Source organism: Microcebus murinus, chromosome 17, assembly GCF_040939455.1.
Source record: "Microcebus murinus isolate Inina chromosome 17, M.murinus_Inina_mat1.0, whole genome shotgun sequence".
Lineage (NCBI taxonomy): Eukaryota > Metazoa > Chordata > Mammalia > Primates > Cheirogaleidae > Microcebus > Microcebus murinus.
In genome coordinates, this window is record NC_134120.1 from 46354839 (window position 1) to 46382798 (window position 27960).

General features: G+C 39.5%; 1 protein-coding gene across 4 annotated transcripts in view; it reads right to left on the minus strand.

Moving 5' to 3' along the window:
- The window catches only part of GREB1L (GREB1 like retinoic acid receptor coactivator), a 257646-nt gene that overhangs the window by 38053 nt on the left and 191633 nt on the right, over nucleotides 1-27960 (minus strand). For all 4 annotated transcript variants that reach the window (XM_075993604.1, XM_075993603.1, XM_075993602.1 and 1 more), the window contains 3 exons: nucleotides 25008-25205; nucleotides 5012-5192; nucleotides 2794-2986 (listed from right to left, as the gene is read on the minus strand). In XM_075993604.1, the coding sequence (XP_075849719.1) occupies nucleotides 2794-2986; nucleotides 5012-5192; nucleotides 25008-25205 (572 nt within the window). The remainder of the gene's footprint in view (nucleotides 1-2793; nucleotides 2987-5011; nucleotides 5193-25007; nucleotides 25206-27960) is intronic.

Below are 27960 nucleotides of genomic sequence, written 5' to 3' on the forward strand. Positions count from 1 at the left end.
CGCTTTGTTGCCCAGGCTAGAGTGAGTGCCGTGGCGTCAGCCTAGCTCACAGCAACCTCAATCTCCTGGGCTTAAGCAATCCTGCTGTCTCAGCCTCCCGAGTAGCTGGGACTACGGGCATGCGCCACCATGCCCGGCTAATTTTTTCTCTCTCTATATATATATTAGTTGGCCAATTAATTTCTTTGTATTTATAGTGGAGATGGGGTCTCGCTCTTACTCAGGCTGGTTTTGAACTGCTGACCTCGAGCAATCCTCCTGCCTTGGCCTCCCAGAGTGCTAGGATTACAGGCGTGAGCCACCGCGCCCGGCCATGTTGTTTCTTGATCTCAGTGCTGGTCCCATGGGTATGTTCCATTGGTGAAAATTCATCCAGTTGTGTATTTACATTGTTAATATTAAAAAAAGAAGTATGTATATTCTAATAATACTATACCCTTGCTAAAAAATCCTTAATGCCTGTGTAACAACTGTAAATAAACTTTGCCAGCCTCAAAGCATCCATACGATGTATATTACCAGGTTTCTTTTGCATCCTAGTACGTATTCTCTAAAAAGTGCCCCGTTTCCTCCACTGTGGCCCTACCCACGCTGTCTGCTGCCAGAAGCGCCTGCCCCCACCCCAGCCTCTCTCTGCTCCGTCTTCCTCCCTGTCCGGCATCATCCTTGGTGCTCCCCGCCCCAGGTAGCTTCTCCTGTTCCTCTCAAATGCATGTGACTTCTCCCTCATTTCAACCCCGGAGCATTTTGATTTTTTGAAATTGTCCTATTCTACTTTGGATAGTAGTGACTTAGGTATGTACTTTGCTTTCTCCTCTAAACCATAAATGTTCTGTGTGTTCTTTGAAAGATCCAACACAAGCCCACAAGTGCTCAGTAATGTTTTTTTTTTTAATTGAATTACTCTGCTTTTTCCAATTATTCCTCCTGCAAGACATTGGCTTCAAGATAACTAAAGGAGACTAATTACTAGGAACTTCTCCCCTACACACAGAAAGCAGTTGTTGTAAATCAGATTCACTGTTTTTTTCCTTTTCTCTATGTTGATCTCAATGTTGTAGGGATGATTTTTAAAAACCTTTAACTATAGGAGAGTATAACGTCTCCCCACCCCTTAGTTATTTTGAATAAATCCCTGGTTATCTTTAATCCTTGAGTACTTCACTAGATATCTCTAAGAGCCTTTTTAGAAATATAACCACAATACCATTATTAAACCTAAAAACTTATTCATAATCATGGAATGACTTTTAACCACTTTGGTACCAGTGTCGACTATAGCCGACAGCCACAGATGAACATGCACAGCGACTTTAGCTGACAGCCGTGATATGACTTTTCTAATTTTTCATTTATCAAAATAAAATTGTGAACATTTAAAAATAATGTAATGAAAATATATATGTATATGTTACCTATTCTGATTTGCATTACAAGTAAAGCTGCCTGTAAAGTAAAACAAGCTTTCAGTGCTTTAAAGCTTTCCTCATCACACAAGAGCAAAATGGATTCGGCGTCAATGCACAGCACAAACTGTCGTGTGGACTGTGAGGCCGGCTGTGGGCGAGGTGTCGCGGCCGGTGAGCACTGTACCGAAATGGTTAAGGAAAATTGTTTTAAGCCTGTTTCTCTATTATTTCATGTCAGGAGAAAATAAAGGGCAAAAGTTATTAGTTATTCTTCTTATCAGTGGAGTGTGATCCCTTCTAGAAAAAACTGGACAAATTAGCAGAGTTCTCCCTCCACCTCAATAGTTTATTGAAACTTAACATTTAACAGAAAACTATCTGTTGGATTAAAAAAATTATTATTGTTTCCATTTGTTCTATTGGCAATCCCATTCTATGTCAGAGCAACCCGGCAGCTACTAGGGCAGCCCACAGACTCACCTTGTACTTTCGTGTCAAAGGAACTGGGGCAGCTGTTATCTCACCCCTAACTTGACCTCCCAGTGAATGGGTGGAGCTGGCATGGGGAAGATACCAAGAAAGCAAAAGCTCAGAGTAATCTCTAGTGACAGTGAACACACTGAGGTAGTTCTCATAAAGGAGGGGTTTTTGATGCCAACACCATCCAAGGACCTTAGCTTGCTGACTGCAAAAAAGATAAGTGCTTGAAGATAAGAGTTCAAAGTAAGGGAAAACTTACCTCATTCATGACAGAATGAAATGTACTGGGTTGATAAATAAATGTTAGTCTTATATAAGACATTTTTGGTGTTTTTTATTTAAACATTTTTTTTTATTATTATTTTTGAGACAGGGTCTCCCTGTGTTGTTCAGTCTGGAGTACAGTGGTTTGATCATAGCTCACTGTAGCCTCCAATTCCTGGGCTTAAGCAATTCTTCTGCTTCAGCCTCCCAAGTAGCTGGGACTATAGGCATGTGCCACCATGCCTGGCTAATTTCTTTTTTCTTTTCTCTATATATTTTTAGTTGGCTAATTAATTCTTTTTATTTTTAGTAGAAACAGGATCTTGCTCTTGCTCAGGCTGGTTTCAAACTCCTGACCTTGAGCGATCCGCCAGCTTTGGCCTCCCAGAGTGCTAGGATTGATTACAGGCGTGAGTCACCACGCCTGGCCTAGTTCTTAGTCTAATAATAACTTACAATTGTGAATATATGGAACTTTTGGAAGATGAAGCACTATGTTATAATAGATTTTTTAATATAAAGCATTATGTTAGATGTAGAACTCTTGTGAGTATGGTCTTAAGCCACGACCATATTTTGTCACAAGGTCCCTGGGGAACTGGGAACGTGACCTGTATCAGAGAGCAGGTGAGAGACTCACCAGGGTGTCCAGCTGTATCCAGTGAACCTCGTTGCTGGAGCTGATTCGGGACTGTTGGGTCTGTAGTGTGTATGGGAAGGAGCTAACCTGGAGCACCAGGAGGTTGAAAGCTTCTAGAACTTCTCTGCAATTAATGACTCTATCAGCCAAGCCATGACTGGGTTCACCATGTGACAAAGAGCCTGAAATGACACTGTGGAAATATGGAAAGTCATGTTAATACCGCCTCATTCAAATAATTAGATGCAGAATCAGACACCAACTTGGAGACAATGTCTTAGTTCTTATTTTTCTAGCTCTTTGAAGTTGGAAGCAGGAGTAGAAACAACCAAAATTTGATTCAGAAGTGATAAAACTTATGCTCCTTCTATTCAAATAGAGTTCAGGTATGTGTGTATATAATAATATATATGTGTGTGTGTGTGTGTGTGTGTGTATATATATATATAGTTTTTTTCCCCCTTTTCAATTTATCCCTAATACCTGAAAGTGTAAACTCAGCTATCCAGACCAAGGATATCTAAATCCGTAGCTGAGATAGGTCACTTTACAGTCAGGCATTGCTTAAAGACAGGGATACGTTCTGAGAAATACATCCTGAAGTGATTTTGTCATTGTGGGAACATCACAGAGTATACGCACACAAACCTAGACAGCACAGCCTACTGCTCCCAGGCTGCAAACCTGTACTACAGCACGTTATTATTCCGAATACTGCAGGCAACTGTAACACAATGGTAAGTGTCTGTGTATCTAAAGATATCTAAATATAAAAAGGGTACAGTAAAAGTATGGTACTATATTAATAATATTTTTATTCTTTTATGGTATTATAATCTTAAGGGACCACTGTCATATGTGTGGTCCGTTGTTAACCCAGATGTCATTATGCAGCACATGACTGTACTTTGAAAATCACCTGCATGAAGGAGCATCTCCACGAGAACGTGATGTTTATAACCTTGCAGTGATCCAGACAGGCCAGGGCTGCCCACCGTGTTACGCTGCTCTCCTCCTTCCCCGGGCTGCCAGGCTGTGAGAAGCGCTGAGGAGGCCTCCCACGCCACTCCCTGACCAAGACTTTCATCTCTGTACCTTTCTCAGTTCTGTTCGATTTGGGTGCACCAGGTTGCCATGCAGCCTCAAAATCACATATATATGTACATATCTTTTTGTCAAAGAAATAATCTTGATGCACCGGAGAATTAAATACAGAAAGATCCCAAACGTACCCTCAGAAATAGTACCCCAAACTTTCAAAGATGAGGTATATAAGGTCAGTGAGCTATTTCTGCTCATAGAACACTAGCAATAACTGAACAGATGTGGGAAAAATTTCTTTTACTTCCCTCCCTTTCTCCCTTTCTTCCTTCTTCTAAATCTAACAAGTTATGCATGATCTCATTTACACCTATGTATGGCTCTAGATTTCAGATTGTCAAGTATCAAACACATCTGGTTTGTGAACAAGTGCTTTTTGTAATTCTCACATTCCTATCACAAACCAAAAAACTTCCAGATTCCTAAGTTCAGTGTCTCCTGGAGAGAAGAAAGTCTATAAATGCTTGATGATGCCTGAAACTTCTCTAGACCCTGCCACATGGCGAGGACAAACCATCATACATAATGCCCAGTACTATCCCCTCCTCCGGCTTTAAACTATTTGCCTTTTTTAGTCCTTAGGAGCAAAGATACACCCTACCAGATAATTCCTATAATTTGATCTGTGAGCAAAAGGGGTTCCATCACTCCACATTTACTGTTCTTTCATTAGTCAGTCCACCCAAGAAACATGGTACTCTCTTATTTAAACTGGGAAACTGAGGAAGGTTTCAGATAGGCTCTCATCATTGAAATGGCATCTCTGTTTTTAAAGGTGAGAAGGAAAGAGAAAGGCAAGGAGAACTGGCAAGAGAGAAAGGAAGACAAGCAAAGGAAATAGGAAAAGAAGTGAAGCAGCTTGGGGTCCACAGTGCTCTTAAGACAGTATTTTTTAGTGGGAATTTCTAAATTCACCCACAGTATAGTTAAATAAAACCAACATGACATCATTAAGAAAAGGTGAGGAAGCAAGAAAAGGGAAGGAAAAAGTTACCAGTAAGAAGATGCCTAATGTTAGGGTCCCTGGGCTTTCAAATCATCGCCTTTAAAACATTTCATTACGTAACAATTATGTCAGTAGAAGAAATACTGTATTTGCTCACTCTGAAGCAATCACCTCGTTAGTTCCACATGGGAGTTGTCATGAACTAGCACAAACAGCGTGTATGGGTTCTGTTTCACACGCCTCATAAAAACGTCAAACTTGGTTTGAATTTCATTGTCCAGGCGAACAACATATTTTTCCGCTCTCTGATGAGCAGTCCCATTCTCCTCCAGACCCAAGTCCACGAGGACACCTGCCAAGAAGAAAAGAGACCATTTTTTTACACATTTTTACACACACACACAAACACGAGATAAATGTAAGTTCATTGTCAGCTGATACTGGGTACTGTGTGAAGAGATTTACAGAGCAGTTATTTGTTTCTTTTTCATATTCTCCACCAGTTTTGAGGAGGAAACAGCAGATATCCTTTTCTTTATAACACTCCACCCACTTTCCACACCTGACACAAATAACAGGGAACCTTCTGATACATGAAGTAAAAGCAGTTGAAGGTATGAGACCTCTGTTTAATTAAATTCTATTTGCATGTAAAGTGCTGCTGCTAATAGCTTCTACAGGCCATTTAGAAAAAAATTAAGCTTTGGGCTACAGCTCTGGACCAAATTAATATAAGCTCAAGCCTTCCTTACCCCAAACTTAGCAACAAAACACATATAAGAAAACATATTTAGGAAAAAAAATATAATATGATGTCCAACGATACCACAGTAGATTGTGAGCTTTTTAAGGTAGTGTTTTAGTCATTTTTACCAGTGACAATATTACACAGTATCTATAGTATGGGAAATCCTCAATGAATGTTGGATTTATGTACAAAATTAATAAAGTGAATTATTTATGATGGTTATAGTCTCAAAATGTTAGAAACTGTGGAACTTTAGTAATGTGTTATCTCTGTCTATAATAAAATTGCTTCTACATACAGACATTTAAATAATTCTAGGCACATGAAGCTGCTGTTAGGATAATTAAAACAGCAAATCCTCCTTTAAGTGAAGAGACTTTTATGAATTATGTTGACTTAATTTTGCCTATCTAGCTTTTCCAATTAACAACTACAAGCAATTAGCATCTAGATGCTATAATACTAATAGCCCTAAATGGTATAAAAAGGAAAAATGTTTTACCATATGAAAAATTCTTTGTACCAGAAAAGACAGACAGAAAGATAATTTTGCTTTCAAACACTTTTTTTTTTTTTTTTTTTTTTTTTTTTTTTTTTTTGAGACAGAGTCTCGATTTGTTGCTCAGGCTAGAGTGAGTGCCGTGGCGTCAGCCTAGCTCACAGCAACCTCAAACTCCTGGGCTCGAGCGATCCTTCTGTCTCAGCCTCCCGAGTAGCTGGGACTACAGGCATGCGCCACCATGCCCGGCTAATTTTTTTATATATATATCAGTTGGCCAATTAGTTTCTTTCTATTTATAGTAGAGACGGGGTCTCGCTCTTGCTCAGGCTGGTTTTGAACTCCTGACCTTGAGCAATCCGCCCGCCTCGGCCTCCCAGAGAGCTAGGATTACAGGCGTGAGCCACCGCGCCCGGCCTGCTTTCAAACACTTTTAATTAGGAGCCTTTACACAGAGGTTGTTTTCAGTTTTCACCCAAATGGCGTCAAATTTTGTTGTGAATATTTCCAAAAGCAATGAATTAAACATTTAATTTGGCAGTACTGTGATGTTTTGGAAAGTGGATTGCCTGTAACACTCATTTGACTTTTGATATCTATTTATTGATCATCTGCTATGTGTCAGGTATCGTACCAGGTACCGTGCTAGGGCTGGGGATACAGAGGAGAGCGGGCAATGAGCTTAGTCTCGTGGTGTTTATGACGGGGAAGAGGGATGATTTTGACGAGGGCCATGATGGAGTATGGGGTAGAGGAGGCCAGCAGAGGCATAGAGAGAGGACCTACTCAATCTCTGTGGGTATCTGTTTCTTTATCTGTGAAATGGGGAGAGTAGAACCAGTTGAGAATTAGTCTGTGTTTCCCAAGTTTACCCTTAGGAAATAAGCAGTGTGAGTTAAGGGCATCCTAATATGAAAAGATCATAGATAATCGGTAAAGAGGAAAAAAATATACTTTGTGGATAATTAAGAGTTGGCTAGATTTCAAAACAAACAAAGACCAATTGTGGCCTTTGGCTAAGATCAAGAGTGAAGACTGACAGGTGTCAATGCCATACATGCCCTTAATGGAAGGACAAAGCTCCAGGAATCTGAGAGGTCATTTTCTTAGACAGAACATGGCATATTAGTCCATAATTACACGGCCAGCTGGCTCTGTGGTGAGCAGGCCAGCAGAGGTAGAGCAGAGGTAACTGATTGTTTTATTTCTAACTAGGCATTTTTAGTAGATCATTCTTTCCTTTAAATTTTTTTCAGACTTGCTTTTATTTTAAAGTTTTGTTTCTTGTTATGAAAGTGATTGATACTCATCTTGGAAAAACTGGAAAGTACAGAGATATATTAAAAAAGAAAAATGTATCCATAATTCTTTAACTCAAAATAAGCCACTGCTTACATTTTTGTGCTTTCTTTCCTGTGTGTGTGTTTTGTGCATATTGTGCTGCCTGGCTCACATTTTGTATTAATAATTGTATATCCTGATTTTTTTTCACTTATTAACTGTAAAGTAAGAAACAAAACTATCATTGTTTACTAATAATATGTGTAAAAAATACAAAATAATATATGAGTAAATAAAATTAAATCAATAAGAATTTAGTTAAATTGATGGCTTCAAAATCAATTTACAAAAATTAGCTGCATTTCTGTATACCAGCAGCATTTAGGGAATGTATTTTTTTAAAGAACCATTTAAAATAACATCAAAAATATTATGTATCTAGGAATAAATCTTCCAAAAGGTGTATAAGACCTTTATGGAGAAAATGATGACACTATTAGTTAAAGAAGACCTAAACAGAGCTACATCATAAAATAAAATAAAAATGAAATTCTCACATTTCTCTAGAGATTCAATGTAATTTCAATAAAAATTCTAATGGTTTTTTATTTGAAAAGTTGTTTTTAAAATTTATATGGCAGAGCGAAGAACCAATAAGAGTCAAGACAGTTCTGAAGTAGGAAAGGTGGGAAAGATTTGCCTCACTAGGGATTAAGAATTAGAGCTGTGTTAGTAAGACACAGTTGGGCACAGGGGTGGAAACCAGAAACAGAACCCCCTGTACTTATGGAGACTTGAGTTAAGATAAAGTTTACACTACAGATCAGTGGCAAAAGAATGGGCCATTCAATAAATTGTGCTGAAGAACTGGTTATCCATATGAAAAAGATTATATTGGATCTTTGGATCTCACCTTACTTGATACAGAAAAAACAACTTCAAGTGGATTAAAAACTGAAATGTAAAAGACAAACTTCTAAAACTTTTCGAAGATGATATACGAGAATAGCTGAATAAACTCATGGAGAATTTCTTAAGCATAAAAGGGCACAAGATAGATAAACTTAAAGGACTTCTATTCATCAAAGGTATTCTAAATAAAATGACAAGACTCCCAAATTTGTAACAAGTATAACTAACAAGGGTTAGTATTCAGAATATATAAATGACACAAATCCAAGAGAAAATGGGCAAAAAAAATTAATAGGAATTTCCTAGAAGAAACCAAAATGGCCAATAAATACATAAAAAGTTGTTCAACCTCATTAATAATAAGGGAATACAAATTATAAACACAAAGAAGTTGTGCAGTGGCACATGCCTGTAATCCTAGCACTTTGGGAGGCCAAGGAGGGAGGATCACTTGAGGCCAGGAGTTTGATGTTATAGTGAGCTATGGTCATGCCACTGCACTCCAACCTGAGCAACAGAGTGAGACCCTGTTTCTAAAGAAAAAAGTAATAATACAACCACAAAGAAATGGAACGATATCAAATTAATAAAACTTTTAAAAACAAGGAAATTGTAAAATGGTTGGAAAAAATACATATGTAGCTCCTCATTTCTGCAAAAGAAATACAGGAAAAATAAACCAGAAACGAAAGAGTGGTTACCTATAGGGATGTGGGTGGACAGGAGGGAAAAGAATGGAGAATGGGAATGGAATAGGTAGGAAGAGGGAGAAACATTTCTCTGAATATGTCATTTTGTACAGCTTTGACTCTTAGACAATAGCAGTAGACAAGCAAACAAATAAAATCAACCAAGAATGGGGGAGGGGGTGCAAAATGGAATCCAAACACAAAGGAAACCTCACATACCACATTGAAGGGGATGAGGATGAGAAGGACAAACCTAAAGCAAAACAGTCCACTGGCTAAAGACAAAAAGATTTGTATGCAAAAACTTTAGTGAGCAAATTTCTTTCTCACAGGAGTGTGTTGGCAATTGTGTTCATTACTAGAAAAAAAATCAAAGAAGTAAATGTATTGTAGATAATAAGAACCAGGTTTCTTTTCAGTGAAAGAAGTTACAAATAAAGAAAGGGGAAAGACTAAAAAGAACCTTGTGGGGTTAGATTGGAATTGGAGGTATTGATATGACCTCATTTTTAAATATACATATATAGATATAGAAATAAACTCATTTAAAAATATAGAAATAGGCCGGGCGCGGTGGCTCACGCCTGTAATCCTAGCTCTCTGGGAGGCCGAGGCGGGCGGATTGCTCGAGCTCAGGAGTTCGAAACCAGCCTGAGCAAGAGCGAGACCCCGTCTCCACTATAAATAGAAAGAAATTAATTGGCCAACTAATATATACAAAAAATTAGCCGGGCATGGTGGCGAATGCCTGTAGTCCCAGCTACTTGGGAGGCTGAGGCAGGAGGATTGCTTGAGCCAGGAGTTTGAGGTTGCTGTGAGCTAGGCTGACGCCACGGCACTCACTCTAGCCTGGGCAACAAAGCGAGACTCTGTCTCAAAAAAAAAAAAAAAAAAAAAAAAAAAAAAAAAAAAAAAAAAAAAATATAGAAATAAAGAGATATATGTGTGCACATACAAGTTAATATTAATATACATATAATGTTGTAGCTCCGTCTGCTAAGTGGGCCTACGAACAATGACACCCTAGTAGCAATGAGCACAATTAATGCCCAGGTTTTTGTTTCTAAATACCATTCTTCAATAAAGGGAATTAGGTTTTCTCAAAAAAGAGGTTAATCCCAGGCTTGAGGCAGGTAAATAAAAAATAACCTTGGAATATCTTATAGTTCCAGAAAATAAGGAAGTGGTATGTGAAAAAGGATGATACGTTAAAAAAACACAAGGCTGCCTAAGGAGTATCCAGTGGCCAAAGCTGGAAAACTTGAGAAGAAAAATAAATAATCATAGAGTTGGAAATATCCCATAAAATAAAATAAACATCCATGAACTGCATTTATAAATAAATGAATAAATGCATATACACATAAGAAGGAACAGCTTTTCCTTAAAAAATTCAATTAATAAACTCCTACTAGTAAATGGAGGAAAAATGATAGAAATGCAAATTCACCATCTTGCAAATATGACAACAAATTGCAGGCAAGATCTGCTGATGGATGTTAAAATTAGTAGTTGAAAGTTTAAGGAGAAACAGGATATTAGCAAAGCTCAACATATTTCCACAAGATTTATCAGTTACAAAGAGGAAAACAGTAACTTTACAATGGAGAAACCTGCAGGTACACATTAATCAAGTGTTCAAGGTTAACATCACCAATAATAACACATATCAACATCATGTACTTCCTGACATGATACACTCAGGATGCAATATCACTTTTGTGGTTTTCTTGCCCAAAATATAAAACCTCAATCTAATTGTGAGAAAACATCAAACATTCCCAAATGGAGAATTTGGGAGAGCCGTTATTCAAAACAACTGCCTAGTGTTCACTTAAGGACATGAATAAGGAATGAAGAAATGTCACAGACTGGAGGGGAGATGAAGAGGACATAACTGAATGCAGTGTGGGATCCTGGATTGAAACCTGGAACAGGAAAACAACATTAAGAGAAAGACTAGTGAGGTCTGCAGTTAGTTGAAAGTATCCTTCCAGCACTGATTTCCTGCTCTGATAATTACACTATGGTTCATAAGCTGTTAGCTTTCAGAGAAGCTGGGTGACAGGTATAGAGAACTCTTATTATTTTTTAACAGCCTTATTGAGAAATGTATGTGCTCACATATAATTCAACCATTTATAGTATACAATTCAATAGCTTTTAGTATAGTCGCAGCATTGGACAACAATTAACACAATTTTAGAACATTTTCATCACTTCCAAGTGAAACTCCATACCCTTTACCCATCACCCCTCGATCTCCCCTCTGCCTCCCATCCCCAGTCAATCACAATCTGATTTCTGTCTCTATAGATTTGCTTATTCTGGACATTTCATATAAGTAGAATCATACAATATGCAGTCTTGTGTGATTGGCTTCTTTCACTTGGAATAATGTTTTCAGGTGTCATCCATGTTGTAGCATGTATCAATTCTTCATTTCTTTTTATTGCTAATATTCCGTTGTATTGATATACCACATTTTATTTATCCATTCATCAGCTGATAGACATTTGGGTTGTGTCACTTTTGGGCTATTATGAATGATGCTCCTATGAACATTTGCATACAGGTTTTTATGTGCATACGTTTTCACTTCTCTCTCATTTCATATTTTGGAGTGGAATTGCTAGATCAGATGGTAACTCTATGTTTAATCATTTGAACAACTGCCAAACTGTTTTGTGAAGTGGCTGCACCATTTTACATTCCCACCAGCAGTGTATGAGGTTCTAATTTCTCTACGTATTCAACAATTGTTATTATTGTCCTTAAAGGGATTATAGCTACCCTAGTAGGCTGTGTAGCAGTATCTCATTGTGGTTTTGATTTGCATTTCTCCAATGGCTAATGATGTTGCACATCTTTTCATGTGTTTATTGGCTATTCTTATATATCCTTGGGATAAATGCCTATTCAGATCCTTCACCCATATCTAATTAAGCTATTTGTCTTTTTTTTATTGAGTTATAATAGGTCTTTAAATATTGTCAATGTAGTCAAATTTATTTTTGCATGTTTTATTGTTTTTGATGCTATTATAAATATAATTGTTTTCTTAATTTCATTTTTATATCCCTTATACTAGTTTTGTGACTTTTCTGTGTGTCTAAAATTATCTTAAAATAAAAAATTTTAAAAGAGGCATGACCATATCAAATATTTGAAACTGAAGCACATACATTGCAGGTGGGAGTATAAATATAACCATGCTGGAAAACAATTTAGCATTATTTGGTGAAGTTCAAAATGTATATAACCTGTGCCCCAATAATTCTATTCTCAGAGAAACTTTTATACAAGTGTGCCAGCACTGTTTGAAACAGTTAAAAAACTAGAAACATTTCAATTGTCCATCAGTTGTAGAATTGATTTTTTAAAAATGTGTGATATACAGCATTCTTCACAGATATAGAAAAAATAATTTTACGCTCTGTATGGAACCAAAGAAGACCCCGAATATCAAAAGCAATTCTAGACAACAAAAACAAAATCGGAGGTGTTAATAAGCCAGATATCAAACTATACTACAAAGCTGTAGTAATTAAATCAATCTGGTATTGGCACAAAAATAGGAATATTGACCAGTGGAACAGATGTGAGAATCCTGATATAAAACCATCCTCATATAGCCATCTAATCTTTGACAAAGCAGACAAAAACATATGCTGGGGAAAAGAATCCCGTTTTAATAAATGGTGCTGGGAAAACTGGATAGCCACTTGTAGAAGGCTAAAGCAGGACCCACACCTTTCACCTCTCACAAAAATCAACTTACGCTGGATAACAGACTTAAACCTAAGGTATGAAACTATTAGAATTCTAGAGGAAAATGTTGGAAACACTCTCCTGGACATCGGCCTACGCAAAGAGTTTATGAAGAAATCCCCAGAGGCAATCACAGCAGGAACAAAAATAAATAAATGGGACATGATCAAACTAAAAAGCTTCTGCACAGCCAAAGAAACAGTCATGAAAGTAAACAGACAACCTACAGAATGGGAGAAAATTTTTGCATCCTACGCATCCGATAAGGGGCTGATAACTAGAATATACTTAGAACTCACGAAAATCAGCAAGAAAAAATCAAATAACCCTATTAAAAAGTGGGCAAAGGGCCGGGCGCGGTGGCTCACGCCTGTAATCCTAGCACTCTGGGAGGCTGAGGCGGGCGGATTGCTCGAGGTCAGGAGTTCAAAACCAGCCTGAGCAAGAGCGAGACCCTGTCTCTACTAAAAATAGAAAGAAATTAATTGACCAACTAAAAATATACATACAAAAAAAAAATTAGCCGGGCATGGTGGCACATGCCTGTAGTCCCAGCTACTCGGGAGGCTGAGGCAGTAGGATTGCTTGAGCCCAGGAGATTGAGGTTGCTGTGAGCTAGGCTGATGCCACGGCACTCACTCTAGCCTGGGCAACAAAGTGAGACTCTATCTCTAAAAAAAATTTAAAAAAAAATGGGCAAAGGACTTGAACAGAAACTTTTCTAAAGAAGACAGAAGAATGGCCAACAAACATATGAAAAAATGCTCAACATCTCTAATCATCAGGTAAATGCAAATCAAAACCACAATGAGATATCACTTAACTCCAGTGAGAATGGCCTTTATCAAAAAGTCTCCGAACAATAAATGCTGGTGTGGATGCGGAGAGAGAGGAACACTCCTACACTGCTGGTGGGACTGCAAACTAGTTCAACCTCTGTGGAAAGCAATATGGAGATACCTTAAAGCGATACAAGTGAATCTACCATTTGATCCAGCAATCCCATTGCTGGGCATCTACCCAAAAGATCCAATGACACTCTACAAAAAAGACACCTGCACTCAAATGTTTATAGCAGCACAATTCATAATTGCAAGGCTGTGGAAACAGCCCAAGTGCCCATTAATCCAAGAATGGATTAATAAAATGTGGTATATGTATACCATGGAGTACTATTCAGCTCTAAGAAACAACGGTGATATAGCACATCTTATATTTTCCTGGTTAGAGCTGGAACCCACACTACTAAGTGAAGTAGCCCAAGAATGGAAAAACAAGCACCACATATACTCACCAGCAAACTGGTATTAACTGAGCAGCACCTAAGTGGACACATAGTACTACAGTAATAGGGTATTGGGCAGGTGGGAGGGGGTGGGTATATACATACATAATGAGTGAGATGTGCACCATCTGGGGGATGGTCATGCTGGAAACTCAGACTTGTGGGGGTAGGGAGGGAAAGGGCATTTATTGAAACCTTAAAATCTGTACCCCCATAATATGCCGAAATAAAAAAAATATGTGATATATTCATATAATAGAATACTAAAAAGCAGCAAAATGAATGAATTACAGCTACACACAACAACAGGATCAATTTCAGGATGTAATGTTGAGGATAAAAAGTAAATCACAGGAGAATACAGAGTGTGGTTCCACTTATAGAAAGGTTTAACGTATATGAAATTAAGCAGTACACTGTTTAGGAGTTAAGGCACTATGGTAAAACTATAAATAAAAGCAAGGGGGCCAGGCATTGTGGCTCACACCTGTAAACCTAGCACTCCAGGAGGTCAAGGCAGGAGGATCCACTGAGGTCAGGAGTTCAAGACCAGCCTGAGCAAGAGCGAGACCCGTCTCTACTAAAAATAGAAAAAATTAGCCAGGCATGGTGGCGTGTGCCTGTAGTCCCAGCTATTCGGGAGGCTGAGGCAGAAGGATCGCTTGAGCCCAGGAGTTTGAGGTTGCTGTGAGCTAGGCTGATGCCATAGCACAGTACCCCAGGGGAATGAGACTCTGTCCCCCCACCCCCCAAAAAACAAACAAAAAAACCCCAACCAACAATGGAATGATAACCACAAAAGTACAATAATGGTACCAGTGAAAGAGGAAGCACATCAGCATTAAGGAGGCACATCCAGAGTTTTCAGTGTTCCTTAGTTTGGTGAGTAATGAGTGTTCATTCTATTGTGATTTTTTAAATACCTTTCATAAATTATATAAGTTTGATGTATTCAATAATTTAAAACTTCTTAAAAAAGGAATGCAAATATCTATCCATGTTTTAAAACCTATTTGAAGACATTAATAACTATACTAAATTCTATCTGATGGACACATCATCAATGAACAGCAACTACTTTCCCTTCACTTCCTATTTTGAATATTACAGAAATTGAAAGATGAGTGCAATAAATACCTGTGTACCCTACATTGAGATTAACCATCTCGTAAGATTTTGCTTCATTTGCTTTTCTTTAAAATTACTTTTTATTGCTGTTGTTTTTGCTAAATAATTTGGAAATAAGTAATATATATGATAGTATTTATGCCTAAATTCTTCATTATGTATTTCCTAAAAAAAAAAAAAAAAAGGCATTCTCCTACATAACTACAATATCATTGTTACAGCTAAGGAATTAACCTAACATCAGTATAATACTAATACCCAGTCCATAAATTTCAGTAATTGTCTCAAAACTGTGTATTTTATTTTTTATTTTTAGGGTGAGAATCCAGTCAAGAATTAAGGTGGGGCTTGGGGTCTGGGGAGATTGGGATGTTGTCCTTTAGGACACAAAATTTCAGTTAGACAGGAGGAATAAGTTCGGGGGACCTGTTGTACAACATGGTGACTATAGTTAACAACAATGTGTTTCATGCTTGAAAATTGCTAAGAGAGTAGATTTTAAATATTCTCACCACAAAAAAATGATAAGTATGTCAAGTAATGGATGTGTTAATTAGCTTGATTTAGCCCATTCCATAATGTTTATCTATATCAAAACATCATGTTGTATATCAAAATATATAATTTTTGTCAATTTAAAAATAATTAATAAAAAGAGTTAAGCAGTATACTGGGTTGTCATTTTTCTTTATTCTCCATAATTAAAACAGCAAACCAAGCTTCCACTCCCTGCCTTTTCTTTTTTTTTTCCTTTGTGGTCTTTCATGACATTGCTATTTTTAAAAATTCAAGCGAATTCTTTTTATAATTCCACACCATGTGAATTTTTCTGGAAGCTTCCTTGTGATTAGACTCACGTTAAACATTTTTGGCAATTATACCCCAGGGGTGACATCATGTACTTCCCTTTGCACAAAATATCAATTTGTGCCATAACTGGAGATGCCAAAGTTTGATTACTTGGGTGTGGCAGTATCTACTGCCAGATTGCTCCCTTGCAGAGATACTTTTTCCTCTTTGTAATTTTTAATCTGTGGAATGATACTTTGAGATTGTGACTATCTGACATTTTACCCAATGGTTTTAGTATCCATTGATGATCTTTGTCAGAACCAATAATTTTACTGGTAGTACAAAGTTGGGATTTCCAACTCTATAATTTTTCCCACATTTATTAACTGGTATTCTTCTGTGGTGAAGGGCTTTCCTCCCATCCTCACTTCTCCTGCCCCTTTTATTTTTTAGTATTACCCTGGACTTATGGGTTTTAAAAAAATTTCAGTATGTTACAATCCATTGCTATCATTTCTTTTGATGCTCAAAATTTCCAAATTTGGCCAATAAAATCCTCTTCAAGCACACTGCTATGTCCTTTTGACATGTCCCCATCAATCTTTGAGTACGTTCTCACTCTCTGGCACAACAAAATATTCCAGATTCTTCCCACCTCAGAAGTGGGACAGTAGGAATAGTGTTTAGAAGCCAAGATCTAGATGCTCAGTGTGCTTACTGATACTAGGATGCCACTGTTTTTAAGACCTTTCAGTGGACAGAGCTAGAGAATATATTTACTTTTTTTCTTATTATTATTTCATACTTATATCTCCAATTTAAATCTAAAAAAATTCCTTTGGAGGTCCATTCTTTCATGGGAGAACCCTGGTTCTCAACGACATTAAAATATTTACCTATTTGGTCTCTCCTATTATAATGCAAAATAGTTTTCAAATTATCAATAACACCCTCACAACAAGCATACTAATTAAAACTCAAGATTTCTTTGAAATCTGTTTGCTCTTAGGATATATTACCTTGAGAGTGTACAGTAAGAAAATGTGTTCAAAGATTACTAGAATTAATTTTTTTTTTTTTTTTTTTGAGACAGAGTCTCGCTTTGTTGTCCAGGCTAGAGTGAGTGCCATGGCGTCAGCCTAGCTCACAGCAACCTCAAACTCCTGGGCTCAAGCAATCCTTCTGCCTCAGCCTCCCGAGTAGCTGGGACTACAGGCATGCGCCACCATGCCCGGCTAATTTTTTTATATATATATATATCAGTTGGCCAATTAATTTCTTTCTATTTATAGTAGAGACGGGGTCTCGCTCTTGCTCAGGCTGGTTTTGAACTCCTGACCTTGAGCAATCCGCCCGCCTCGGCCTCCCAAGAGCTAGGATTACAGGCGTGAGCCACCGCGCTGAATTAATTATTTTTGCCATGTGGTTACGTTATCAAAGAGATGCAGTTAGGCTCATTTATTTCTGTTTGTATTTTAAGTTTGCTTTTCCCCATCATTTTAATTTAATTTTTTAAATATGTAAATAATTTTAAAGGATCAAAAGTCAAAACTATATAAAAAGTTATACTTGGCCTATACCTATCTCTTCTACCCCACATAGATAAACTTTTTCGTTAGTTTCTGACTTAGCCTTGAGGCTTTGTTTTGTTTTTCAAAACTAAGCACAGAGGCCTAGAACCTGAAAATGTCATAAGTGCTGAGAAATGGCCAGTCTAAGAAAGGTCACTTTTGTTCTGTTTTCTTAATAATTTAACTTGCTTTTTCACAGTTCTATAGGATTAAATAAAAGTTTATTTTCCTATAAGTTATGAGCAAATTTGTCACATTTTTCCAACCCCATAATAAAAAATGGATATCAGCAGGGGTACTTACCGATGGTGTACTAAGAGATTCAAGGCCATGTCTACCTGAAGGCAAAATCTTACTTTTGATGTAAGTGGGAACTTAAGAGGCACCAGTAATTCTTTTTTTTTTTCATTTCAGCATATTATAGGGGTGCAAATGTTAAGGTTATGTATATTGCCCTTGCCCCCTCTCAGTAATTCTTGTTTAATGGCATTTTACAACTCATCGAACTCTAGAACAGAGCCTAGGAAGCACCCAATGGCTAGGAAGCACCACGTTCCCAAAAGTTATTAGGCTGAACCTTGGGGAGCTGCCATCAGGGTGGTAGCCCAGTCACAAACATCCTCCTCAGACATAACCAACACTAAAGGCTCCAGAGAGGAGGCTTCTTCGAGGGCCAAGGACTCCAAGCAGCCAGACTAGAGTCTTGCTGAAGGTTATAGAATCCAGATGTGTTTGAGGAAAACTTGAGCTAACCTGTATTCTTTTTTTATGGGATTCAAGAGAAAAACAACATAATGTTCTCTGAGGCCACTCTTCTAAAAAGTTTAAAAGGAGAAGCAGCAATTTTTCTACCATCCGGGGGCCTTGAAGAGGAATAAAACAAGAACATATGCACCACGTCTATAATACCTTGTGAGTATCAGTGTCAAAGGCCACAGAGAACTGATCAATATCAAAATCTCCAGGCATTATTAAAGATGATCCAGGCTGGGCACAGTGGCTCATGCCTGTAATCCTAGCACTCTGGGAGGCTGAGGTGGGAGGATCTCTCAAGGTAAGGAGTTTGAGACCAGCCTGAGCAAGAGTGAGACCCCATCTCTACTAAAAATAGAAAGAAATTATCTGGACAACTAAAAAATATATATATAGAAAAAATTAGCTGGGCATGGTGGCACATGCCTGTAGTCCTAGCTACTTGGGAGGCTGAGGCAAGATAGCTTGAGCCCAGAAGTTTGAGGTTGCTGTGAGCTAGGCTGACACCACAGCACTCTAGCCCAGGCAACAGAGTAAGACTGTCTCAAAAAAAAAAAAAAAAAAAAAGATCCGGTACTCATCTCAATGCCTCTTCATACTGCCTGGTTATTTGGAGTGAACAATGTGTTCTGACTTGTATGTTCTCATCCCTTGAATATTTTTAATAAAGAATTTGATTTCTAAATTTTTTTATTTCTAATTTTTACTTCTTGCTCTTCTTATGAAGATGTCCCAAAGAAAGATAAAACTACTTTCAGTTTTGTGGTTCATCTTCTCTATGGATTGAATTAATTTTCCTAAAGTTTTGGTACGCAAAAAAACAAAAACAAAAAACGCCATTCTAACACTTAAAAGGTTATGAACATCAAGATAATACTAAATCATTAGAGCATGCTGAGTTTTAAAGTATTATTTTAACAATGGGCATTCCTTCACCCTTGCAATTTCTTTTCAGCAAATAACCTGGGCATTGAAATAGCTGGTTAAAATCCTCCTAATTGCTTTCAGAGCCCATTAAATTAGCAGTCCCTTTGTCTCCCCAGGGGCCCAGCTGGCTCCCTTCTGCCCTCCCACTGGGAGATAATTCTTTAATCTGGGTTTGGTGAGACTTTGTGCAGGTGTATATTACTGAGCTCTAGGTTTGGGTCTAGGAAGGAAGCAGTACCAGACCTGCACGAGAACAGCATTCTAAATACGCGCGTACAACTCTAGAGCCCTGTGTGACTGACAGACACCCCTACCGCCTACACATTAATTAATTCAAGTCTCTACTCTTGGCCAAAGCAGATTTCTGGAACATGGTTTTAAAAACCAAATTTGTTTTTGCCAGAGGTCTACCAGATCTTAAATATTACTTCTACAACTTCCTGTCAAAATAGATTTGAACTTAAAATTCAATCCTGCTGTGCCGTAGGCAGGACAAATATGTTCCCTAAATATTTTGCTTTCTGGCTGAAGAGAGAGATCATTAATCAACATCCAACTATAACACAGCGTGTGCTGAGGGCCACAAGCAGAGAACTACAGGGTGTGAGTGAGCACCACGCAGGCAGGCGTGGTGGGAGGAAAGCTGGGTAGGGTGTGTACTGGAAGCCAGAGGAACTGGAAAGAATGGAAGTCCCAGATGTTGCCAAAAGCTCAGATAGGATAAGAGCTGATAAAGTCACTGTTGACATTGGCGAAGGTGCTATGAAGGTGGGAGCTAGCTTGCAGGGTGTTGGGGAGTGACTGGGAGATGGAGGTGGCACTGGACAACTCTCTTGGGAGACAGAGTCTCACTGTGTTGTCCAGTCTGGAGCGCAGTGGTGTGATTGCAGCTCACTGCAGCCTCCAATTCCTGGGCTCAAGCGATCCTCCGGCCTCAGCTTTCCAAGTAGCTGAGACTACAGGCATGCGTCACTGTGTCTAGCTCATTTTTCTTATTTTTTGGAGAGAGAGAGGGCCTTGTTATATTGTTCAGGCTGGTATCAAACTCCTAGGCTCAAGTGATCTTCTCACCTTTCTCCCAAAGTGTTTGGATTACAGGCATGAGCCACCGTGCCTGGCCCAACGTGTTTTGGGCAACTGTCTTGGTGTGGCAGTGGTGAGAAGAAAGGAGCAAGAGGACCAGGTAGGATTAACAGAGGCTTGTGTTGTCTTCAAGAGAGTGCAGTGGGTTGAAACCGACAGAATGAGCCCCGGCAGAGAAAGATGTTGAAGCAATGTGAGAAAAAAATCAGCAGTGCAAGGTCTCTGAGAATGAGGCTGGGATGGTATCTAGGGTGAGGTGGGAGAGTCAGGCTTAACCAGAGCAGGGCAGCTCCTCCACCAATTAGGAGGCGGGGAGGAAAGACAGGGCACACACAGTCAGGTTTCTAGATTTGAAGACAAGAAGTTTTTATCTGAAGTTGTGGGCTTTTTTTTTTCCTTTGGGTGGGGGAAAGGGGAAAAAGATGCAGCATGGTCATTCACCAAGAGAGAAGGATGACGTCTGAAGTTTGATGAGTGAAGGGGAGTCTGCGACAGCCACTGTGCAGAATGGAGAGAGAACCAAGTAAAGAACCCAGAAAAGAATTTATTATGGCATCAGCTGGAAAGTCTGATCCCACCCCCCTCCCCGCCCTACTCAGTGTCCAACACAGTGTCCATATGCAGCAAAGGAGAGATAGATTGTGGTACCAAGTTGGGAACATCTGAATGGATGATTCCAGGATCCAGCAGGTCTAGGATATCAATGGAGGGCAACAGTGTTTGAGGATGAGGACCTGAGGGTGCTGAGGGTGAGGGGCCGGGCTGGGCCACTGGCATGTGAATGGATATGCTCAGTTAGGCTGCACAGAGCAGTCACTGGTCCTTCTGTCTTCTACCTCAGGACAGAGTGGTTTCCAAGGGTTTTCTTCCCTGGGATCCTGTTCCCTGCCACCTTTGTCTCTGCCCAATAAATACGGATCTTTTAATGTTGAAAGTTTTGGTAACCAACAAGGCGGCATAAAGTTGATGAGACCAAGAAAACATGTTTTAGAAAGTGAGAACGCCTTCCACTATCTCTTCAGTTCTGCTCCCAATCTCTACCACTTCCTTAACCCTTTGCACTCGCTTGCTTTTTCTTGATTCCTTTATTCTACTTGGGATTTAATTTTTTAAATACTCCAGATTTTACAAAGCACGGCAGTAAAATAAAAAACTGGAGTTTCTTTTCATACAAACTTATTTATTTGGATTTTTTTATATTTCAAATTATTGATACATTCAAAGGGTAATTTTAATCTCTATAATTTTTGCTAACCGTGTGGAGTCACACTTGACATCTGAGTGCAAAGGGTTAAAACTTCCTTGCATCCATTGTAATCTACCTATATATCAGCAGACAAATATATCTCTCTGGATTTTTTTATAATCATGCGTGTGTTGAAGCATCACATTTGTGTCGTTCCCCTAAGCACGATGACACTTCCTTAACTGATACACCCAGACCAGCTCCCACTGGCTGGGGCTCCCACCTACACCATCCTAAAAGCAGGGAGGAGAAACATCTAGACAGGCACTAACACTTCTGTATTCATCCCACCCACCTTGAATTGAAAGTGGCTTGCATTTTGATTGCACCAGTACTCTAGTATTCTCATTTACAGAATATAGGATTTTCTGAATGAGAAGAATTACGTTAGAACTTCAAATTAAAAATAAAAATGACACTAAAATAACAGCATTGCCTATAGTCTAAAAATGCTCCTTCTCTACTGATTGCCCCAATAGTTACAAATCTACTTTAGGTAACTTAAAGCTGTTTAACCCATTTCATTTCTTTTTTTAACCTTCAAATTCTTTCCATAACATATTATTTTGTTTTCTACCCCACCTCCCCGCCCCGCCTCTTGTCTTTCCTTCATTTCTTAATCAGAATGTGAGTTGAGGTATCAAATGCTTCACTTTAGTGCTGGGTCTGCAACTACGTGATGGTTTCTATTTTCATCTTTCTACTTTCAGCCACATATGCACTGCCAAGGATGTGGCCTTTCTGCATAGGCTGGCGCGACTCCCTGCCTGGTGCTTTTCCTGGCAGGCTGGCTGCTGACATCTTTCCTTAGGAAAGGAGGCAGCTGGGACCAGGAAGTGGAGGCCGTGGACATTATTTCTCCCACTGCCCACCACTCCCCTCCCTCCATTCAAGCACCAGTGAGCACCTGCTGGGGTCAGGGCTGAGAAGGGCACTAAAAGAGGCTCAGTGTCCCTTCTCCCAAGGTATACTGCCGTCCGTGGCCTCAGGCAAACCAAGCTCATGATGAAATGTGAGGAAAGGGAGTCAGATGATTTCTTGAGAACTTTTTCTGTTTTCATAGCTATGATTTTTAAGAGTTATTTGAGCAGATGCTCTCCTGCTATTTACTCTGCCCTGAACAATTTTTCCTTACACTTTAATGTGCTTCTGGTCCTTTCTCTCCCATCAATTGGTATGTGTTCCAAGAATAGGAAGGTATTTAAATATCAAAGCAAATACATGTTGGTGTAGTTATGATATGGAATGCTATACATGCATTAAGAATGATGCTTACGAGAGCTTTTCATGACATGGAAAACCTGCACTGTAGTGCCAAGTGAAAAACACACAGGTGGGGAAGAGAGGTGGAATGGTAGGGATTAGTCATTTGTTAGCACCAAGACTTTAAAACAGTAGTTATTCTTGAATGGTGGGATTATAAATGTTTGAATTTTTTTACTTTCTTTTGTTTTTCAAAATAAAGAATATCAAGTTTTTCTATAATAAAAATGAATAAAGTTATTTTTAAATATACAGAAATGATTATTTTTGCAACAAAAATTTCAGTGTGTATGCCAAAGCCAGATGTAAATAATTTTTAAAATATGCTTTGCTCTGTGTTTTCCAAATCTGTCTATGACATTTTTTTCCCCCTAGATTCTAAGCTTATATAACTAGTCAAGTTCGGGTACCTTTCTGAGGGGTGGCAATCTTAAAATACTCTAGAAAACTCTGAGGGAACTGAGAAGGGAGAAGGAAAGATCTACACACTTTCTTCAGGGATTGTGTCCACTGGGAAAGGTGAAAGTACAGGTCACCAAGAGGTTATTTCAGGACAAGGTTCTGCAGATGACTTTGTCACTTCACACAGGTGCTCTGCTGTGTTTGCTCAAGCACAACTTGGGATATCAGATCACACATTCAGGGAGGCCACAGATACCAATCAGTACAAGTAAAACACCCACAAGAGAAGGCACTTCCTCCATGTTATGAAAGCAGAAAATCCATAAGAAATAACAAAAAAATCTGGTTACTGCTTGGTGTGACTGAAGCCTGTCCACTCCCCACAATGGGCAGATGGAAGGAAAAAAAATGCAGAAATGGCCAGTAGCTGAGACAGCATGGAACTTACTCTGGTTTCTGGGAGAGATGGCATTTTACCTTCTCCAGCTCATCACCTACAAGTTGGTATTTCCAACAGGTCATTTTGTAACTTGTCATTCAGACACTGAGAGGCTACAAAGAAGACTATGCGATTGACCAGGCACTTGGGCCTCCAGATGAGACAAGACTTTGCCTGCGTCAGTCACAGCCACCGAGAGAGGTTGAAAAGAGAGGGGAAAACGTATTTTTTTTAGTCAGTTCATTTGGCCCTTGGACCTAACAATGTAGGATTTCTTATAGAGCCCTGCTATTTAAAGTGTGGTCTGCAGACCAGCAGCACTGGCATCCCCTGGAAGCTTGTCAGAAATGCAGACTCTAGAGCCCCAGCCCCCACTCACGGAAGGGAAATTAGCATTTTAACAGGGCACTGTATGATAGATATGGAACATACAGACCACATTTTAAGTACTTATAAATTTTTCTGCTTATCTGTTTTTAAATATATTGAAAATAAGATTATTTACTGTGGCAAAAAGATTTATCCTCCAGCTAAAATGTGCATGTTTGTGCACATGCATGTGTGCACATGTGTGTGTGCACAAGCATGTGTTAGTTAGTGTGTGTGTCTTTCCCCAGCTTAGGTAATCTGAAGCGACTCGATATTCATAATTTCCTTTTCAAACCTAGTTTACAAAGACAAGTGCTGTTCAGCTGTCTCAATTTTCTAAATTCCTTGTGGCTTCTGGTAATTCTAAGCAAATTTTGTTTTTGAAAAGGGTTATTATTTACCACAGACTTGTAAAGTGGTATTTTTTTAGACTTGTAAAAGTTTTGCTCTCTACCTTTTAAAATTATCTGGGAAAAATATTTTTTCCCCTATACTTATTCTCTTAAAGTTTTTAGGAGTAATTTTAACTTTGCGTTTTTATATCTCAATCTCATTGCTGACCTGGCAGGATGGTGCTCTGGTTTCTAGGGTTGCAAGTGTCCGGTAATGAGCTAATGTCCAAGAACCCATTTATGACAATGTGACCTATGTGAGCACAGAAGGAGGTCAGGGGGCACAGGCTCCATCATCCCATGCAGGGCTGTCCTTGTCTGGAGAAAATTCTTCTTCATCAACAATGACCAGATTCCACTCCCACTGATTATGTCATGGACTTAACAGTATCTGGGAAACATGCAAGTAATTTGCCCTTGACCTTGGAGGGAAAAAGGACAGAGTTCTCTGAGGGAAAACTTACAAATTCAAAAAAACATTTAAAGTACTTTTGTGATTTTTATTACTGAAGAAAGTTCTAAGTTTCCTATAAACATTTGGATTAAGCAAAAGAAAAGAGGCAGAGGAGAGCTAAAGCTGGATCAAGGGAGGCTCCTCTTCAAAAGTTCACTCTTACCTGATTGTCGGATCCGTTGAAGAGTTTGCTGGACCAACACTTCCGACTTTGGGACAATGATGATGAAGTCCACTTTGCTGAAGTGACCGAGGTCCAGGCTCTGGCTGCCACTGTCTGCTATAGCACACACCTGGGACAAGAGTTTTCTGGCCACTGTGAGCTGCGGTTGATAAATTTGGAAGGTTTCATTATCTAAATCTAAAATTAAAAAAAGAATCATAAGAGCAAGATTAATTTACTTCCACAATGGCCACTATAAATTCGTATGAGGACATATGAATTTATACACACATGGTATACATACACACACACGGTAAGGAATTCTCACATGCTAGTCTTACTTTCTATTGAGTTTTAGTAGATTTGCCTATTTTCCCTGGAAACTTGGCTGAGAGGATGTGCTCAGGAGTGGATGTGGTTTTACAAATGTATCAAAATCGAGTGATTGTCTCACAAATGCCTAGTTTGACGCCTCCTACCCCAGCCAGACACGATGGAGACAGACTGCACTCTCGCTGCTGCAGCCAGGACTCATCTCTGGAAAGGGGAGATTTTCCAGTTTTCTTTGGGAATATCAGCACTGGCCAGTGCTCGAGCCCAGACCCAGTTCAGGCAAGGAGGTCATGCTGTCACTCTGATGATGCTGAGTTCCTTTGAGCTTTTCTGGATGGCACTACAGTAAACATTTCCTGTTCAGCAAGTCAGTTGCAACATGGTCTGAAATTCCCCTCCCAGTGACTACATAACATAGGTCACGGAGACACGACCTTCACCTTCCTTCCCACTCTGCTCCACTTTGCCAGCGCGTGTGACCTGGCAGGTCTAGGTGGTTGTGGTTGACTCCAGTGCTGACGCCTGGACTATCTGAAGAGACCTGACTCATGACATGGCCAGCTGGCCACTCAGCAAGTTGCGTATTACAGAAACATTGCCCAGATACTCGGAGCTTGTCAGTAGCTTTTTACTGCAAGTATAATCAAGCAATCAATCTCTCTTATATGTGCGTGCACATCCACACACACAAGCAATGAAAGAAACAAGTTTAGTCAGCTAAACACCTGAGCAGGCAGCATCCCCTCCTTTAAAGACTTGCTTTTTATCAGGAACACATGTGGCAGTTTGACTAAAACAGAATAATCACAAGGGCCTAAATAACCTGTGCTAATTAACGTTTTCTAAAATCAAACTGCAATGCAGTCCAGGCAAAGACAGCAGTCACAGTACTCCAGCTACCACAGACACTGATGGTGAGTGGAGATTTTTATGGGTGGTCTCCCTACTAGCTGAGAGAACCCACTGGAAAAGTCCAAAGCTGGAATCTTTTTTTTTTTTGAGACAGAGTCTTACTCTGTCACCCTAGGATAGAGCGAAGTGGCATCATCAGAGCTCACAGCAACCTCAAACTGCTGGGCTTAAGCAATCCTCCTGCCTCAGCCTCCCACGTAGCTGGGCTACAGGTGCCTGCCACATGCATGACTGACTTTTTAATTTTTTTTATTTATTTTTTATTTTTGTGACAGAGTCTCGCTTTGTTGCCCAGGCTAGAGTGAGTGCCGTGGTGTCAGTCAGCCTAGCTCACAGCAACCTCAAACTCCCGGACTCAAGCAATCTTCTGCCTCGGCCTCCCGAGTAGCTGGGACTGCAGGCATGCACCACCATGCCCGGCTAATTTTTTCTATATATATTAGTTGGCCAATTAATTTCTTTCTATTTATAGTAGAGACGGGATCTTGCTCTTGCTCAGGCTGGTTTCGAACTCCTGACCTCGAGCAATCCTCCCACCTCAGCCTCCCAAGTGCTAGGATTACAGGCGTGAGCCACCACGCCCGGCCACTTTTTTATTTTTGGTAGAGATGGGATCTTGCTCTTGCTTAGGCTGGTCTCAAACTCCTGAGCTCAAGTGATCCTCCCATCTCAGCCTCCCAGAGTGCTAGGATTGCAGGCGGTGAGCCACCGTGCCTGGCCCCAAAGCTATAACTTTTAATAGTGGTCCAAATAGTTTTTGTACCATAAAGACTACTGATCAAAATAAGTCTGTCTTTTGATATAGTTAGGCTGTTATTTCTTTCATTTTTCAGGTTGGATCGGGGGTGGGCCTGGGAGGGGGCGACTAAATACGTCCATAAATTTGTAGAATTTTACTTAGCAAGGTTTGAAGTTTGAGGAAACATAAAAATATCTTTAAGCAATGTTTTTTAAACAGGGAACCAAAGATATGTACTTGGGCATCTGTAAGTCCTCTGAGAATGTTTAAATTCTAAATGTGTTAACAATTCAAAATAGTTAATATAAACATTAGCTCATTTTAGATCATCTGGATGATCACTTTATACCAAATACCATCCAGAAGTCAAAACATTTTATTGCCTGTATTTGCATGTGTTTTCACACTGAGCTGATGCCAAGCCACGCCACTTTTACTGCCTGAGGCAATCCTAATATATAAATGATGCACTTCCATCAAGCCGTGGCCAAGTGGCTGTCAGCAGCAGCTTATATGGGTCTGTTTCCCATCTATCCTTTTGCCTGCTTTTTTCCCCGTCCTTTCCTATGTTGTCCCTGTCAATCAGAATTGGGGCAGGAATCTGAACCCAGAGGAATCCAGTCTAAGGACAGAACTCCTCATCCTTGGCCCCTGGTCCCCCTCTAAGCCCCTGAGGCTTATTGCAGGGCAGATGTCTTGTTGGCAGTGCTGTTCTATCTGCCAGGAAGGCCTCGCTATTCCTGAGGTGACATCAGCGTCAGAGTGTAAGTGAAGGAGCGCGAGGGGGCCCTGCAGGCCTATAGTCCAGACTTTCTTTCAAGTAGTTCTTTGAAGCCCTCAGCAAGCACAACTCTCTGGGCACAGCTGGTAGAGCTAAGGAAAATGCACCCAGGTCCCTGGAATCTTTCAGGGAAAACAAGGGAGAGTACTTAAGATAAAGTCTTTGATTCTCATTCTGGGAGACTTTTA